Source organism: Microtus ochrogaster, linkage group LG3 (genome assembly GCF_000317375.1).
Source record: "Microtus ochrogaster isolate Prairie Vole_2 linkage group LG3, MicOch1.0, whole genome shotgun sequence".
Classification (NCBI taxonomy): domain Eukaryota; kingdom Metazoa; phylum Chordata; class Mammalia; order Rodentia; family Cricetidae; genus Microtus; species Microtus ochrogaster.
The window spans coordinates 4,968,317-4,988,166 of record NC_022029.1 but is presented as its reverse complement, the minus strand read 5'-3'; the positions used below and the strand labels follow the sequence as shown (position 1 = coordinate 4,988,166).

Below are 19,850 nucleotides of genomic sequence, written 5' to 3'. Positions count from 1 at the left end.
TTATACAAATGATGACTATATAGGGACCTTATTTTTAGTGAAATAAGCCTGGATTAAAAAGAAAAATATTGCATGATCTTGGGCATATGTGATTTTAAATGTATTTATTCCACACAGAGCCAGATATGAAGATGATTGTCTACAATCATGATACATAATAAGCAGAGAAAAGAAGGGTTGCGAGTTGAGGACTCTCTGGGCAACATTGCTGGCATCTCTTAAAAATAAGCCAAGAGAAGGGGAGAAGGCAGAACATGGATAAAATGGAAGAAAGACAGAGGTGTTGGGGAAAGAATAATAAAAAAGTTAATATAGCTTATTTGAAGCTACTGATGGTATAAAAGAAAATTATTTTCTGATCTGTTTGGTGTCTAGATCATTAATGAAATCTTGCATATCTAAAATTAATTAAATACAAACTAAATTTATAGAATATTTGTTCTCATATTCATTTCATCCTCGATTCAAAGTAGTCAAAGTTGTAAACTAAATAGATAACCAGTTTCTTATAATGATCAATTTCTTATTTAATTACATGAATATTTGTTGTATGAATGATGTATGTCAATTAGTGTCAGATAATTCTTGCCTAGGCAATTATAGCTTGAAAACAATTTATCATGTCTTCAAATACAGTTATTGATGGAAATTTGAACTAAAAGTTAATATTCTATATGCAGTTATTTACTTTATATCAGTTGAAATCATGGGAATAAAATATTAATTATAGAGATTCTTATAAGTTTGACAGGTTTCTCTTTGTATTAGTATTATTGCTTAATTTTTTAACGTTTGGATATTTTGGATGTCTGTGTACCCATGCATGTCTGGTGTCTAGGGAGGCCAGAAGAAGGTGCCAGATTCCTTGGAATTGGAGTTACAGACCATAGTGAGTGGCCATATGGGTGTTGAGAATTGAACCATAGTTCTCTGGAAGATCATTAATTTAGTGCTCTTAACCCCTGAGCCATGTGTTGTTAATTTTGTTGTTTTTCAAGACAGGGCTTCTCTGTGAAGCTCTGACTCTTCTGGAATTCTATAGACAAGGCCAGCCTCAAAATCACAGAGATCCTGCTTCCTCTGTCTCATGTGTGCTGGCATTAAAGGTGTCTGCAACCGCAAAATGGCTATTGCTTTAGTCTGAAAATATTAGTAACCTACAAATGTAAAAGTTAATGAATAATTTTGAGTATACATTTTCAAGGTTACAATATTCACAAAAAATTAAATATGTGTTAAATTATTTTATAGTAAAGTATTTAGAATAAGTAGAATTCAATTTTAATGTTACCTCTCATTATCTACCTCACAGAGAATTTCTGTCCTAAATTGTCTCCTACTACTGCATTATTTTAGTCCTTCCTAATAGTGGGTGTGCCAGTGTCCTTGTTGATTTTCCCTTCCATTTTACTGAATAAATTTATGAGTTATTATATTTTTAAAATATTAAAAATGTCACTGTTACTCAGATTGAAGTTTTATTGATATTCAAAAGCATAATGAATGTTAGTCATGAAGCAAAATGTCACCCAGATAAAGCTTCATTTTCCAGTAAACGTTTTATCTTTCCTTTCTCTTACCCTGGAAGAATGATTTTTAGTATATTCAAAACAAAGTAGTACACATATCCTGTGGATATATGCTACAGATAATGGCCTTCTCTGATACCATGAGAGTTTTATTCCTTACCTACTTCATTTCTCTATTTCATTTAAAAAATCATCTTAAACCAATGATTTTTTTCCCTATTGAATTTGTTCACAGGAGTCATTACAAAGATAGGCTTCCTATTTTCATGATTATAAAACATATTCTGATTATTCTTTTCCCTTTTCCAACTTTGTGTCCAAGTCCTCCCTGTCTCCACCCAAAATCTATACCCTTTTTTTCCCCACACACTTTTGATAACAGTCAGGCATCTAATAATAATAAAATCAGAGAAAATAAAAATGACAGAACTAAATTACACAAAACAAACATACAGGGAAAAGAAAAGTGTCAAAGAAAGAAAAGTACAAAATATAGAAAGACACTGTTCCTCGGTAACTGTAAATAAATATACCTCAAGATGCATCTATACCATACTTAGACATATAGCCAAGGACTTTATTCCTACTACAGAGATATTCTCACAACTGCATTCACTGATTCCCTATTCATAATAATTACACATTGGAAACAGCTTGAATGATATTCAGTGGATGAATGGAAAAGAAAATATGACACATTTACACATGGAATATCAATCAGTTGTTAAAAATAAAAAACAAATGCAATCATGAAATTTGTAAATACCTAGATGGAGCTAGAAAAATTCTACTGAATATGGTAAGCCTGAAACAAAAAGACGAACATGATTTATATTCACTTTTATGTGGATCTTGGCTTGTAAAACATTGATGAGCATAATGACAGAGATAAGGTTTAGAGTAGGATAGTAATAAGGCTATCCTAGGATAGGGACAGAAAAGACAGTTATGAATCCATGGAGGAGAGGGAGGCTGGAATTGTCAGATCAAACAGGGATGAGGAAGGCATTGGAGAAGAAGAGAGTGAAGATTGGAGGGAGAGCAAAAACTAAGAGTTATTTAAGTAGTTGTCTCAACCTTGTTAGAGTAGAAGCTTCACATGCGTATATGAAATCTTAAAGAGAATCCCCAATAGTAGGAGAGACTAGACAACACCATCCCAGTTCCAACCTCCGCATTTACAATGATTGCCTGCCTGTAAAATAAGCTGTTGCAACAGTGTCACAAAATATATGAGAGGGACCAACCACTGTTTTATTGGATTTAGGACCCACTCCATGAAACAGAACCCATGGTCAAGACAGCTGGGGAGCCGAATAATCTGAGACTGGATAGTCCAGGAATCTGGGGTAAAACCAAAAATGACCATTATACTAAAAAGAAACCAGCAACTCCTGACCCAATCTACTATACTCATAGATTAGTGTCTTGCTCTGCTCACCACTACTATAGAAGCTTCCACGTGGTAGACTGTAACAGATGCAAAGACTCACATTATTGACATTGTGGCAAGAATGAGAGGCTTTGGAGCACTCTGTCTTATAGGGATGCTTCCTTTAAATCCCTTCCCACAGGGCTCACAGAACATTAAAGGAGAGGGAGAAAGATTCTAAGAAATGGTGGGGATGAAAGACACCAAAAAAAAAAAGATCTAGTCACAAAGGATCAACAAACATATGAACTCACATACTACAGCAGTATGCACAGGGCATGCACAAGTCTGGGCCTAATGGGGCACAAGTGTTGAAAGAGGAAGTGGACACGAATGTGCACACTAACACAGAAGCAGTCTCCAATTGGAATCCTCTCAGAAAGGAAAAATTTGTTTTCTCCAGTGAATCTCACTTGATATACAAGGGTGGAATCCATGCCCATTAGTTGAAGGTGAACACAGAACAAACTCCAAACTCAATGGTAATTTTTTTGGTTTCTCTCTCTCTCTCTCTCTCTCTCTCTCTCTCTCTCTCTCTCTCTCTCTCTCTTGTTTGTTTCACAATGCTCCTTTTTCCTTACAGGTAATACAACACACACGCAGACACCCTATTACCTTACTTGGTTGAAATTTTTGAATTTACTTGCCATTTCCATGACTCATCTTTGCTCACTTACTATACATTTCTAAAGTAACCAAATATTTCTGGAATGATCCACACAAAAGGTAGAGCATAATCAAAGTCCCTGGCAATTAATGTATTACAATCTTAGAACTACTCACAGACAAATATGGCAAGAGAATTGGAGACGGAAGTAATTGAAATAATAAAGTCGAACAAAATCTACCAAGTAAATCAGACATACTCTGGGTAAGATAGAATCATTGAAGTGAGGAAAAATGAAGATTAACTTTGACACTTTATGTTTTACAGACTGCTTTATGTTTATGCTGCTTGAGGACATGGAAGCTGAAGGAAGGCACAAAAGATGTCTTTTAGGAAGAAGTTGTGATGATTCAGAAAAGAATTATGGATGGAAATAAGTGATTGCCATGGAAATAGAAGAAGGATAATCCTATCAAGGATAGTTTGAAGCCATAATTGAATATCTCTGATAATATGAGATGACCTTAATGATAAAATTTAATAATTGCTTTAAATATTTTTTTCTGATTAACTGGAAAGTCATATGTGAAATCTTGCAAAGATGATATAATGATAAAATATCAGAAATTTACTTATAAGGATATTAAAATCACAGAGCCACTTAAAAATCTAGAGTATTAGATGTTTTGTGATATTTAGCATGCATGAAACTGTGGTACAGTTCAGAAGCTCTGAAAGGGAGATACAGCATTATAAACCATTAGTTTAGGAACCCACAGAATTTCAGGAGACTATCAATCAGAAACTTTGAATGGAAGCATTATTTCACACATAAAATCTAAGAAAAAAAATCAATGAAGTTGAATTATTAGTAAGGTGTGTTGTCTCATAAACAAAATTCAGAAAACATGGTTCAAGAAACAAAAATAATCAACAGTGACAAATGGCTTAGTCTGTTTTAAGGTAAGAACTGAATACTGATGGCCTCCAACAATCATGGAGGCAGACACTGATACATGTAAGAGAAAAGTATGAGCAGGATAGCTGCGAAAAACTGAATATTAGAAAATAACCAAGTTTCTCATAAGCATTCCCTGGAGGAATGGGGAAGAGAGCAGCTTGCAGAGATTGTTTAGGCACATCATTTCCTTCTTCTAAAACTCTTTGTTTCTGGCTTTCCAAAAACACCCTATCTTAGTTTTTATGCACATTTCTGATCCATGAAGGATTTGTTTCAGTTCTTGTATTGTCTGCTCAAAGGTCTAATACTTGATAAGCTATTTTAGCATGGATTCATCCAAGTTTGTCTTTAAGATTACTGAAAATTAGGAGTGAACTCATCAAATCCTATGAACTTAAATACTTGCTCAAAAAACAACAATGAATGTGAGTAGAATCTAGTTTAAAGCCCATCGAAATTCCCTGTTTAGAATGGTATTTTTCTTTGTGGTTCTTATTGTTCTAAGGGCAGAAATGAAATCTGTATTTTAATATAGCCCTCCTAAAGAACACATTTGCTATTTTCTTTTTCCTACTATTTAAATATGTTAATTAAGTAGCTGTCTTCTACCAGGTTAATCAAATGAGATACTGGAATAGTATCTGTAATTTAAAACACATCAATATTATTTCATTCAAGAACTTTCCTACTTACAACACACACATGCACAAGTGTGCGTGCACACACACACTCATTAGTAACTCCTCAAAGATCAAAGGTTTTGCTGGTCTCAGCTCCGAGCAATTCTTCTATGGCTCTAATAATGAGACTCTGCAAAGATATTTCAGTCAACTTTCACTTGATCGTTATATCTTTTCACCACACGAGTGAGTCCCAAATTCTCCAAAAGTATACAGTTTATTCTTATGGTTTTGTAGCTGTCCCGCTGTCTTGATATCCAGACAGTGACCCCACTCCACTCTTGTTCTGAAAATTTTCTTGTCATTTAACATGTTACATCACTAGGGAAATATGTTTTTTTTTAATCTATAGTTATTTTCCACCTCACTGTATGTTCCTCTGGTGCTTTTTAATATAAGATGTTCATTATAATTGCTTTTGTATTTGTGACTAAAGTGAAGTTTGTGTATTTTATTTATATAACTCCACAAAGATACAACTATTACATATATGCAGTTCCATTTGATCATTTGATCAATTATAGTTCAAATTTCAGAGTTAATAATATTTAGTTTCTATGTTTATCAGGTCTGACTGGATATCAGAAGAATGACATTTTGTGTGTAAATAGCTTAAAACCACATTACACATATTCACTATTGGTCGTTATCACATTAATAGTAAAGAAGTACAGGAAGTCCTGTCAATTTATTTTGCTATAAAATAATATGCCCTTATTCACTTATATGTCACAATTGACATTAATGCACCTACAAATTTCAATTGACTGTAAAATGTTAAAATATTCCAGATAGAATTTGAAACATTCCAATTTTAACTAATTCTATTAAGTTATTTTAGCTTCTACACATATCTATATCTATATATCTATATCTATGTATGTATGTATTTCCTTCAAAAGACTAAACTTTTACCTTAGAAAAACCAGTAATTTATGATGTTTTAATAAACATGGCTAATGTTCATATTTCTAGTGATAATCTATCAGTAACTGTATTTTTTATACATTTTAAACTCTAAAGTTGATATTAAATTTTTAGCCTGGATATAGAATGATTTTGGGATAAGTACACTATCGTAATGGTAATATTTTATTTTGTCAGTTATAAATTTAAATATATTATTAAAGTGAAATATAGGATAGAGATTTTAAGAGAAGAGGAAAGGTAACAAATTCATAAATACAAAAGTTTATTGAAATATTTATAAAATTAATACAGAAAAATAACATATATTTAGAAAAGTTAAAACTCTAAGCTTTGTTATAGAGACATTCTGTTGCTATGGGTTCATTTCAGCCTTGCTCATGCCTTCAAATTATACAACACAGATCTAGGTCAATATTTCTAAAACCTATAAAGTAATTTCTGAATATCATATACTTTATACAACTATGAATCTTTTTCACTCTGTGAGGGCATTGGATACATGATATATAATTTTTTTCAAACTGATCAATTTCATTTTACTTTATAAAAAATTGTAAAGTCAGTGATAAAAGTTTTTTGATTAAAATTTTGATAAAATCTTGTTTAAAGAGATCCTTGCATATAAAATTTTCCAAAAAGTTTTTCATCTTGTTTGAAGAGAAATTTGAACATTTTGTAAATGTGTTATTCTCAAATGTTAACAAAACTGCAGATTATAATTCTCTTGTGGAATATTAAAAAATATTGTTAATTCAGATTGAAATTAATTTGGCCTAAGGCCATACTTAACATTTAATTAAATGGAAGTGCCTTATGTAGACCAATTAAGTAAGCTGGATAGCAAAGGAAGGAAATAAACATCGCTCAAAAGTACATTATAAAGTATAGGGGAAGAATTCTGACAGTAAGATAAGAATCCAGCAGGGTCATCTGTGCACACAAGTATGTAAAAAGCATTAAATTTGAAATCAAAGGCATGAAAGAGGCAGAAGAGTCATTGCACACATTAAAGGAAGCTTAACATGTTGTATCCTTTATTTGACAAGAGAATTTTCCTATGAAAGAAACTCGCTTTCCTTCGCTTTCCATGCAGTCAGTCACACGATAACCATTCCATTTCAAAGCATATAACGCTAGATGGAGAAAGAACACTTGCTCTGGGGCACTTTCTGGTTTAAATTTGTCTAACCCAATAGAAAGCTTGAAAACAAAAATTGAATTTGGTTTAATGTTTCTTATGCATTTAGGGGAGTCTCAATGTTTAATAAAGTAATTTAGGTATTTCTGGCTGGCTGGCGCACTTTATAAATATTGTAAGATTTACATAATTTAATATGTGGTATGCAAGGTTCATGATTTCTCAAAGAACTGGTAGTTTTGAAAGCAAAATGATAAAGGAAATACCCAAAATGAACCCAGTGCCAGAAGAGTCATAGCATGCTATCGATACAGTGGTAATATGGCAGAAGTGCTGGAAAATGCTACCTCCCCAGGCCAGTGTGTTCATTCATCATTAACTTTATTTGATTCCATAGTGATGGAGACAACAATTAGGACTTAATAAATAATAGTGAGTCGCCAACTCAAGCTCTATGTCAATTATGAATAATATGTTATTCTAGTCTAGTAAAAAAGTCAGCAATTCTCAAAGAATAACATTCAATTAGAAACATGCAAATAAGCACAAAAAGTACCTAGCTTTCAAAATATATTATGAAAAGCACAATACAAAAGATAACGGTTCGTATTTTACAATGGCTGTTTGCTTTCCACATACTTGTTAAATTAAGGCATTTATCCCTGCTTATTTTAATGTTTTCGAAATGGCCACAGGAGCAGGTAAACTATATTAATATGTGTCGCATTGCTGCTATTGTTGAAGTTTTCATTAGTGGATTGTTGAAAGCCTCAGGCCAGGGAGCAGTTAATTAGAAGATAAAGGGCACTGAAGGCTTTCACAGGAGTGGTCACTGATGATGTGTCAGACTGAAGCTGTGCTTTTCGGGGTGAATTCAAAGATCTCCTGGCAATGTGGAGAGAGGACAGGACAGACTGTGGCTCTTTCCACATGACTTGCATGCAGATAATACAAACCTTAGAATCCGTCATTGTCTGTGTCTGTGAATTTCTGCATTTCTGTTTGGTCTTTCTCCCTTTCCCATCCTTGCTTTCTGTTTCTATCATCTCACCATTTCAATAACTGAATTGAGAAAAACTTGACTGAGCTATCTTTTAGAATATTAGGATATGAAAATTAATATCATATGGGAAGTCTGACAGGTGTATGACCTGGATTTATTGAGGTTATTGTGAGCCATGGACATTCTAAAACGTACTTAATTGGTTGTCTTGAGGAAGGGAAGATACACTCCATAATACCAAGGATGATTCTGTATTAGATAAATAACACATTGAATTTTAGCATTTAAACAAAAATGCCCTGTATCTCTTTCACGTCACTATTTTATAACTACTTGTTAGGTTTCTACAAATCCTCACAAATATAAGACTTGATGAGCATACAACAGATGCCTTATGTGTGTGTGTGTGTGTATGTGTGTGTGTGTGTGTGAATGTTTGTACACAGCAACACAATCTATTGATACATCACAGGGTTCATTTAAAAGTTATTAGTCAATTGTGTAATTTGGATTACTGATTATAACTTTATCATTGTGCGATTATATAGTTACATAGATTGCTTTCCCCCAAAGAAATCAGCCAAAAATACACCCAGAAACAATATAAACAGAGAAGATTAAAGTCTCTACTAATTTCTTTGAATGACTTGAATACTCTCTGCAACACTGCCTTTTCTACAAACGATGTGTTTGAAACTGTCTTTGTATTAAGTATCAGTCAAACATTAAGAATAATAACACCACTAATGCTAAGTTAGCAACGGTAATCTGAGCTAATAGTTTCTCTGGTTCTTATTCTCAGGCAGACATTCAAAGTGCTTTATGCATGCTTTCTAATTTCAAAATGATCATTTTGTAACATTTCACTTTTCATCTCTACATATGTGCATATCTATATATTAACATTGATGGGAATCAGAGCACTGCAAGCCTTAAGACTCATGTCTGCAACGGCATAATGAGACTTTGCCCTTACTGCATTTTGATAGATCTGCTGCTTTCTCAAATAGCTTCTGAACCAATGCCTCCTTCTCTGGTTGAATACAGGGTGAGTCATAGAGCTCAACAGGATATGTGGAGGCTTTGATCAGGCTCCACTTGTTACCTTTTCATATGTCCTTGGGCAGATCGTATATAAGTAACTTGTCCTAAGGTCTTTGCATTAAGCGAGATAAAATAGAGGTGGGAGGATTATGTAAAATGGGGCATAAGCAGATATCCTGCAAAGTGTAACTCATTATTTATGCTTGTATCACATTTGTTTATTTAATACCTACAATAGGAATGCTGGAAATCCAGACAGAAAAAACATGATTTTGTTTCATCTCTTTCAAGCCCATTGAATTCCTCCAAACTTCTTTTGAAAATTAAATTTCTATTAAGTCATGATGCGATTAAAGGGATAATGGACTAATCAATTTTACATAGGTCCTTTGTTTTAGAATTAGAGGCAAACTGAAAGGCTCAGTTAAAAAGTTTTTTAACTTAAGATAAGCACATAATAAAAGCAAATCCTCCCCATCCAATAACAATAGGTCTAAGCTGCATGCTTCTATAAGAACTGTATGGATGATGGGGGTTAGTGAGGGATGGCACAGATACCCAAGATAGTATCTTATACACTACTTGCTGTACTACATCTATTTCTTCTGAAATTAGTAACCCATAGAAAAATGTCAACTCTTATTAAAACATCCACATTCAGCAAAGTAGAAATGTAAAAGATAGTAACGTATGTTTATCTAGTTGGATTCTTAAATGGCATTGAAAGCTAAATCTTGAGTTGCAGTTAGGGATAAGTGAAGCAACAGAGAACAAGGGCTTGCTTAGGTGACACTCATGGCAAATAAAGATCAAAGGCCTGTGGTAGTATGACTTCAAAGAACTTTAGCTAGATTGATGGAAGTTTTTGTGAAAGAAATCATGGAATACAAAGGAGATAACTGACTTCATGCTAGGAGACTAGCTCATGATTTCCTCGTTAAATCAACAATTAATGCTCACAGGTGACTTACTTACTAACAAGTAACATCTCTAATACAACTAGTACGCTCATGAGAACAAATGTTTTAAGTCAATTACTTGATTACATTCAACCAGTACTTAGAATCATAGGCTATTCTTACTTATCTAAGAGTGTTCAGGAAAAGAAGGAAAAAAGGTGTTCATACCCTGAAACCCTTAGCACTCATCCTGACAAAGGAGTACATATGCAAATAATAGTTTTATCTTAAAAGACAGTAACACATGCTGTTTCCTCTGTAACAGAATTGTATGTGTGACATAAATAAAACTCTTTCACTAATTAGCTTATTTCATTACTACTCTTCCAATTAGTGAATAAATAGAATTTTTTACCTAATAATTTATTATCAGTAGAGTCCATTGTGTTCTTACTGCATGGTATATTTTATAATAGTACACATAGGAGTTATGTTCTCATCTGTTTTTACAATCTCACAGTCTATGAGATTACGAAGTAAGATGGTATAAACTTACATTATTTGGAATTTTTAATAACAAAAAGGCCAATACGTTTATTCTGACTTGAAATGACATGGAAAACAAAGTATTATTTAAGTTGTCAGTTTTAAAAGAAGCATTAATAATGTTTCCTGCTTAGCCATATCAAAGTCCTATTGATTTCAATACCAGAGGAATTAGTTCTACTCCTTGGGAAGTAATAAAAACTTACACAAAAATCTCCAGAAACATTTAAACTAATGATTTATATTATATTTTCAGTTCAACTCACTATTTCACCATGTCTTTCCTGTTACTCTTTGCATGTTAAAAATCTGACATATGCGATCCTGATAAAATCAGGATTCCTCAAGATGACTCCCTAAAGTACCTGTTTTTTATTTTTTATGAATGAATGATTTTATCTATCTGTATGGTCTGTTAATATTTTGTATCAGTCCATAACCAGAATGAGTGAATTATAAATCATCTAGACAATATTAAGGGACCCCCAATTTCTTTCCTAACAGTTATGTACAATGACATTATATCTTATTCTAAATAAATAAATAAATAAATCTGCCTTATTTATTTAAATTTTTTAGGTAGGTTAACTCTCCCAGACAGGCCTCAAACTTGTTATGGAGCTGAGATGACTTTGAATTTCTAATCTTCAGTGCCTCTACTATCCTGATGTTTACATAACTGGCATGCACAACTCATGATTTATGAGATCAAACTGTGGAACTTAGACATTCTAGGCAAGCATACTACTACTAGAGTCCCATAATGCATGACTTCATTTCTTAGTATTATTTCTTTTTTGGATGAGAATATAATATACATTTCATCCCTTCCTCCACTCTAGCCATCCCAAATATCCCTATTTGCTCCCTTTAAAACACATAGGCATTTTTTTATGAATTGTTGTCCCAACATATATGTATTTGCATATACATAAGCGGCATTTTTAGCATTAACAAGGTTAGCAAGTTAATTTTTTTTTAAAAAAAGAGGCCGTACTTTACTGGAATTCAGAGAAATGATTGTTAAATTTTGTCCTGATGAGAATACTTTTTGCAATTCTTTTTTTATATTCTTTGCATGGGAAATTAGAAACAAAGCAATAATTAGTCAATTTACTGAACATTACAAGTCTATAATTTACTAACAGAATTTAGACTTGAGATCTATGAAAAGATGGCTAAATCAAATTTCAGAATTACAATTTTGTAAAAAGCTAGTGCTTCGTTCAATATTTTATAAAATTATATCTAAAAGTAGATTTTTAAGTTGAGCATCCAAACTGCCTAGGCTCCCCCAAAGCCAGTATGTGCAGTAGGATCAAAAATCCATTGCCATTGTTCTTGAGTTCTCAGTAGTCCTCATTGTCTGCTATGTAAGTCCGGTTTTATCCCATGCTTTTTCAGACCCAGGCTAGCCTAGGCAGTTTGGATGCTCAACTTACTAAACCTGGATGGAGGTGGGCGGTCCTTGGACTTCCCACAGATCAGGGAACCCTGATTGCTCTTCAAGCTGATGAGGGAGAGGGACTTGATCGGGGGAGGGGGAGGAAAATGGGAGGCGGTGGCGGGGAGGAGGCAGAAATCCTTAATAAATAAATAAATTTAAAAAAATAAATAAAAGTAGATATTTTTCATAATATAGTCTTTTAAATGTAAATTAATGAATTTTAAATACTTTCAATTTTTAGGAGTCTTATGCTTTATATTGGCATAAATATGAAATATTCATTTACATGACAGAGTAAATACTAATGGAATAAAACTTAGTGTTACCTTAAGCAGTCCTATAACTACTTATAGAGATTACTTTAAGTCTTAAATTATAGCGTTTATTTGTGCTTTTTGTGTTTACAATGCTAATTAAAAGAATAAATTCCATAGGCAAGAAAAACTACTAATACAATAGTAAAAATATATTTTCTTTCCTGATTTGTTTTTAATCCTATAACAAAATTTACAGTAGAAAAATTTCCAGGTACTATTCAGGGTTGAAAGAAAATTAAAGAAAAAAAGTACTCATATCCAAATCAGAAAAAATTTGCATCAATAACAAATACTAAACAGAAAAAATTTGCATCAATAACAAATACTAAACACCAGAAAAATTTAATTTTTTGTTCTCAAAAAATTCAGTAAGTAGAAAATGATAGCTTATACCATAAGGTTAAAATAATGCAGGGGCTGTATTTATGATAGGAGGGTTTTGTGATGAATTCAAGTATATCATTCATGATTTTCCCATAATAATTAATGTATTAGAAGTTTAAGAAAAGGTACTAGCTTATGAAAATGTATATATTCTATGGAATTGATGTGTATTCATCAAGAACTACAAAGCTTCCTTCACTCTATTTACCCTAAAGAAATCCATTGAACCATAGCAAATACAGTAGACACTGACTGCCTGGTCCAATACATTCAGAAGAGACATGAGTATACAGAGGTATCAAATTGCAAGGCAGGCTATCACAACTAGCAATATTGGATGTTTTACATACTGTTAAATAAATAATAATTAAAATTAATTAAGAATGGATGTGTGAGAATATTATAATAAAAACAGAGGTGTTAAAATTAAAATGCACGGTTAATTGTATCAGTAAAACAGAAATGAAAATAAAAACAAAGCCACAAAGCTGTCATTTTCACAGAAATCTTTTTGGTTTATTTCTATATTAAGCCTGGAATATAAACTGAGAAAAATATTTTAGGGAAAAACTATTTACCAGTATTATTTACGAAATACCAAATTTAAAAAGTGGTTCCATAAATGATTTTTTTTTAAGTATGGGCATATTCATTGTAACTGTGAGTTATGGAAGACTTCTCACTTTTCAGTTTTAATTCTGGTTCCTGAAATTAATTATCCAGTTCAGTCTCAATATTTAAAGCATTTTCTCCTCCTGACTGCGATATGTGATTTTTCACTTATTCTAAACAGTGGATAATCTCATTCTACTAAAATTGCTTTATTTAATATACAATTTTTTATACCAATAAATCTCAAAATTCTTCATATTTACATAGAAAGAGTATGTCTGGCTTCTGTGATTTGTGTCAGTTACGTAGAAAGGTCCAGGCTAAAACAATTCTGAAAATAGTGATTTAGTTGTCTATATAGTTTTGCCTATATGAGAAGACCCATTCATCACAAAGTAGTGGAATATTTACAAATAAAAGGTTGAGAGAGAGAGAGAGAGAGTGATACTGAACCAGTGATGTATTTTAGGTATTTAGAATTGATTGGCAGAATCCTCATCTTTGGGTCCCCATTTCATTACCCTAATAAGGTACGCTGTTTACAAATTATATTGTGTAATTTGTACTGTGTAAGTGCATTTACATCAAATTCAACTCAATATATTGTATGGGTTAAATATTGCAAAGATACTTTTGTTTGTGTCAGGGTTTAATTTATCCCAGGTTTATATTTAAACATTCACTATTTAAAGTACTGTGTTATAGCCAAGTTTTATGGAAGCATATTTTCCTTGCAGTTACAAAGTACACCCAATTAATAGATTTTGCTTGTAAGATACATGCCCAGTGATTCCCAGCTGATCTTGAAATAGGAATTACCTTTAACAAAATTTAAAGATTATTCATGAGTATTAGTAGACTGTAGAGTTTAGAGATTGCTTATACTGTATTTTCCTATACTAGATGAATAATACCTAGTAAGCCTTAAGGAATAAATAAGCATGAAAGAATAAACCAGGATCTATAGAACTGATTAAATGCTGAAGTTGCTTATATGTCTCTGATAGTTATATTGGTATCAACATTTATAGGATCTACAATGTCACATTAGAAACTGAGAGGGCAAAATGCTAAATAAATTTAAAATGCAATATAATGGTATTTTTTATATTCAATTAATAATGCCTTAATCTAACAATAGCAAAAACATCCTCAAGTTAACATCATGTTTTGGTAAACTTTTCTTCATTAGTCAGTTCCACATTTATGAAAATCCAAATCTTCTAAAGCATGGTCATGCATGTATGAAAATGGAAATAAGATTTTTAGATTTATGCTGAATATCGTGTCCATAAGATGAAGCTGCCTTCAAATGAGAAAGCATTCAAATATCACAATTTACAAAACACATAAAATGTTTATGTAAGAAACAGCACAGTTTGAGAGTGTTGTCGTTAAAAGATGTTCAATGAGATTTGAATGTTGAATAATTTTAAAGATAGGAAACTAAAGCAATGAAATAAAAGTAATATTAAAATGATCAAAGAAAAACTAAGTTTTTTTTGGCTGAAACATATTTTCTATTAACCAATAATAATATAACATAGTCACAGCATATAGACAAGAATCTCTTATCTCCCCTTTTCTGTCTAAATAAAAAGGAAGGTTTTAATTTTAACATAGTAAAATTACATAAAGCAAAACAGGTATCAAGCAAGATAAAGTAGATATAAATACTGTAACTGTAATTCTTGCTAACTAAAAATTTTAACATAGAATGCTTCTAGTGTGTTTAGCTTAATGAAAGGAGATCCTTGATACTGGGGGGAGTTAGCAAGCTCAGTATAAGACCTCAAAGGGAATAGTTTACATGTGAGAAAGTCTCCATTTAAATCATAACTTTTCTTACTACATTTGAGTCAAAGAGAAGACTAATTACTAGCATTGTATTCCCGGCCTCTGTTTATGTGTTAGCCTTGAATGCTCAGCCCATGTTTAACACCCCCCCCCAAAAAAAAAACCTATCCATGTTCAGTAAAAAAAGAATGTAGGGGCCAGGCGGTGGTGGCGCATGCCTTTTATCCCAGGACTCGGGAGGCAGAGGCAGGCGGATCTCTGTGAGTTCGAGACCAGCCGGGTCTACAAGACTGGCTCCAGGACAGGCTCCAAAACCACAGAGAAACCCTGTCTCGAAAAACCAAAAAAGAAAAAAAAAAAAAAAAGAATGTAGGGAGTTTATAAAACAAGGTGATGGAAGCTTTGCTTGGGAAAACACACTGTTGCATGCTCCATTAACTAGGGGGAGATCTAAAAATAGTTAATGAACTACAGTTAAGAATTTAATAGTTTAAAGTTAATTCTCTTGGTATTTAATAAGAACACAGATTAAATAAACAAACCAGGCATAGGATTAGTGTAAAATACTCAGTTTGGGGAAATCCAGAGTTCTGTTGAAACACTGAATTCTAAATTATGCCTTTCTCAATAATAATTATTGGAAACTTTTGATGTTAGAGTTATGGAAAATTAGGTCTTTCTTTAACAAAGGTGATTTCCCATAAATTATCTATAAATTTGTTTTATGATAGATACAACTAATAAAAGGGTAATATAGTACAGTACATGACCACCATGGAATGCAAGGATATATTGTTGCTGTCTGGCATATCAATGCTTTTAAAATTAATTTTTGAAGTTGTCTATAAATTCCAGAGTGCTCATTTGCTTATGATTTGGATAATTGCTCTTCCAACACAATCTATTTTTAAAACCATTTGGGAGTAAAATTAGAAATATTAAATTGTAAACTTAAAAATAATGTAATCCAATAATAAAATATTTACATTTTATATTATTCTAATCATAGTTCTACATTCTTAATCCACTTGATTTTTATTTCTGCTCGTGTGTGTGCTGCATGTGTGTTTCTGTACCCTACACTAAAATCACCCTCCCTATTGATCCTTGGGCTCTGATGATAGAAATAAGCTAAACTCCCCAAATACTTCCTTTTCGGTGTTTATCAATTTATTTATGCATCATTTTCAGTGTCATAGAGACAGCCAGGAGTGAAGAAATTTAACTAAATCATTTTAAATACTATTGCAGTAAATTTAAGATTGAAGGTAGAACAGTGAAAATAATCAAATGTAGTCTGCTAGTATTCCATGCCATTGCCTCATAACTCAAAAAATAAAAAAAAAACAAGCGATAATACAGTTTTATAAAATCAGGTTATGCTAAAAATAGGTCTCATTTAATTTTGAGATAGATTTGATTTTCCTCACGTTTTCTTATTTAAATCAAATGATACCTATTACATCTATCAGTTAAATAGAAGGAATCTAATAGGAAGACTGCCTGAGTCTAATCTAGACGATAATCAATAACAAAAGTTAGGCAGTTAATTGTTTTTTAATTCCAGCCACTCTATATGTTTCAATTCACTGTGTAGAAAAATCACAACCTTAAGGTAGTGGTGGAAAAATGAGACAAGTAGAGAGGTGAACCTAGAAACTGAAGAGTCCACAATACTCATTTGATAATCATTTATTTTTTTTAAAGGAGGAATGCTGGCTTCTGACATGCATTTTTCAAAAGTACAAGTTGGTCTAGGAAAACAGATAAAATCTTCTACTCAAATGTTAAAAGAAACAGAAGTTTAAATTAATAAGTTCATATTATTAATGAATGAAACACCTGTACTAATAAAAAGTATGAAAGTACAGTTTTCTATGTATATTTATCTTTAACCAATATTAACTTGTATGGGTATATTTTCTGTTATGGGGAATAATTAACAAATTATACAGTTTTTTAATTGGTTTTCGAAACAGGGTTTCACTGTAGTTTTACAGCCTGTCCTGGAACTAGCTCTTGTAGACAAGGCTGTCCTCGAACTCACAGAGACCTGCCTGCCTTTGCCTCCAAAGTGCTGGGATCAAAGACGTGCTCAAATTATACAGTTTTTAAGCACATTTGCACTGAAGCTTCATTCATTTGTTGTGTAAAGACATTTTATTAAGGAGTTTAGTTAGGTAATACTCTATAAATTATTTAAGTTGTTCTATTGGGAATTTTTATTATAACAATATCAAATACTCTACTAATTTTTCAAGATACAACACATATTATCCTATTGTTATTGAGAGAAACCTTGTTGATCCAACATAGGCAGAGGTCTCTTGTCTTCAAACTATTATTTCTGTTCTTTGTAGTGCAAAAGGGAGCATATGTTTCTGATACTATTTCAATAAATAAGTATAAGCTCACTATAGACACCACATTTTAATTTATCAAATGCTTAAGATCAAAGAATATCAGAATAATTATTTAAAAGACTAAAATCAAAGCCAAAGAAAATTAATGGAATATGTAACCATGGTAATGTCCCATAAGGCTTAAGCAGTGCCTGGTGCATCAGGAAGAGTAAAGCAACTTACTATACCTGGAGTCTATATTGTGTCCACTAGGAACACATAATATCACTCAATACTGTTTAAGTTATATTGCTGTTCGTGCTTTATCATCTTACTAAATTTGTCCCTATGAGTTTTCCAAAGTAACACATTAAAAATTATAGCCTAGTCTTTCAAGATTATCCCTGCTAATAATATCAGTAGAAAAAAAATCTATTAAGGTAAATTACACTTAGAATAACAGACAAACTATGTATGAAAATGGATTTAAGGTGATAAAGATCCCATTCCCAATATAGGATTTCTGCAAGATTTTGCAGCATGCTTTCTGTTGAAACGTGTCTTTAAATCCAAATATTGTATTTTCTGCAAAAATACATTCTAGAAGTCATTAAGTTTTTCACCTTGATCATTGTGCTATAGAAATCTATTAGCTTTAATATCTATTTACTTAGAATCACATTATTTCATAGAAACATTGACATTCCTTTCTGATTTAAATCTCTTCATAAATGCTAAAGACATTTTTCTCAGAGCACCAAATGCAGTTGTGCATACAAAAATCATTTTATCCATCACGGGAGGCAGAGGTGATCATTAAACATACCTTGGTAAGGAGCACTAAAACCACGGTAGCGGTGATTGCTGTCTGTAACAAAATGTAGTCTGAGCCAGTTTTTGTTGCTGATAATTGGTGGTGGTATATTCATTCCAGACAACCTGAATTATGAAAGACAACAACATAAAAATTTAAAAAGCTTTTCGGCAGTAAACATTCTAACTGACTTGGAACCAAAAAGTGTCTTCCTGCATAAAATATAAAAAACAATGACTTTATACTGCCAACTTTTTAAGGAAATGCAAAAATATTTATGTATTATAAAATTAATCATAGTTTAATTGTATAATTTTAACCATTCTGTTTTCATCAAGTTTCATGTATTACTGAAATCTACTGTAAAATTTACAACTCTGTAAAACTAGTTTACTCTGTTAATAGATTTACCACCTTAATAATAAAGGCATTGAGCATTTAATTGATGGTAATACTCATGGCATTTCTGTGCACAGAACAACTGACCTTGAAGTGTCCATTCTAGTTAATAAGCCCCCAAAGCAATCCCTAAACCTAGGGCTAAAGGATTCTTTCTGTAGAGGGTTAGAAAGACTGCAAGAACCAGAGCATAAGAAAGTCTGTTGTGAGATTGTATCTTTATATATTGCAGGGAAGCTGCACCTGTGAAATCTCAATTAATAGTTACAGCTTATATTACTGTGATAAGAAATTATGACCTGAGGCAACTTTTGAGGAAAGTGTCTATTTCCCCTTATATCACCCAAACAGTTCATCATAAATTCAAGGAAGGGACTCAAGACAAGAACCTCATGGGAGGATATGAAAAAGAAACCTTTGAGGAGTCCTGCTTATTGGCTTGCTCTTCATGTCTTGCTCAGTCTATTTTCTTATACAAAACAAAACCATCCACCTAGGAATAATACCACCTCTGATGAGCTGGAATTTCCCAATCAATCATTAATCAAGACACTAGACTAAAGATTTGCTTATATGCCAATCTTATGAAGGTGTATTCTCAGTTAAGTCTATATTTTTCCCAGTTAACAGAAAATAAACAGTACACTCAACAGAATGGCTGTCTAACAAAGATATGAACAATAACAATAACAATTTACATCACAGCATGGTACAGGCAAATGTGTCAGGCCCCATGCCTAGATAAATATCTACTGAAATTAAGGAGTACAGAAAGAAGTCCCTTTAACAGGAAGTAATGATTTAGTTTATGTTCTAATGCCGACTGGTCAGTCTTAAAATCATATACTTAGAGGCAGTACTAAATAGACATGATTTTGCTTGTCTGTCTATCTATCTATCTATCTATCTATCTATCTATCTATCTATCTATCTATCTATCTATCTATCTATCTGTCTATCATCTATCTA

At 32.3% G+C, this 19,850-nt stretch overlaps 1 protein-coding gene across 2 annotated transcripts in view; it reads right to left on the bottom strand.

The window, feature by feature from the left end:
• The window catches only part of Csmd3 (CUB and Sushi multiple domains 3), a 952,990-nt gene that overhangs the window by 624,225 nt on the left and 308,915 nt on the right, over positions 1–19,850 (bottom strand). For both annotated transcript variants that reach the window (XM_026785886.1, XM_026785885.1), the window contains exon 6: positions 18,495–18,607. In XM_026785886.1, the coding sequence (XP_026641687.1) occupies positions 18,495–18,607 (113 nt within the window). The remainder of the gene's footprint in view (positions 1–18,494; positions 18,608–19,850) is intronic.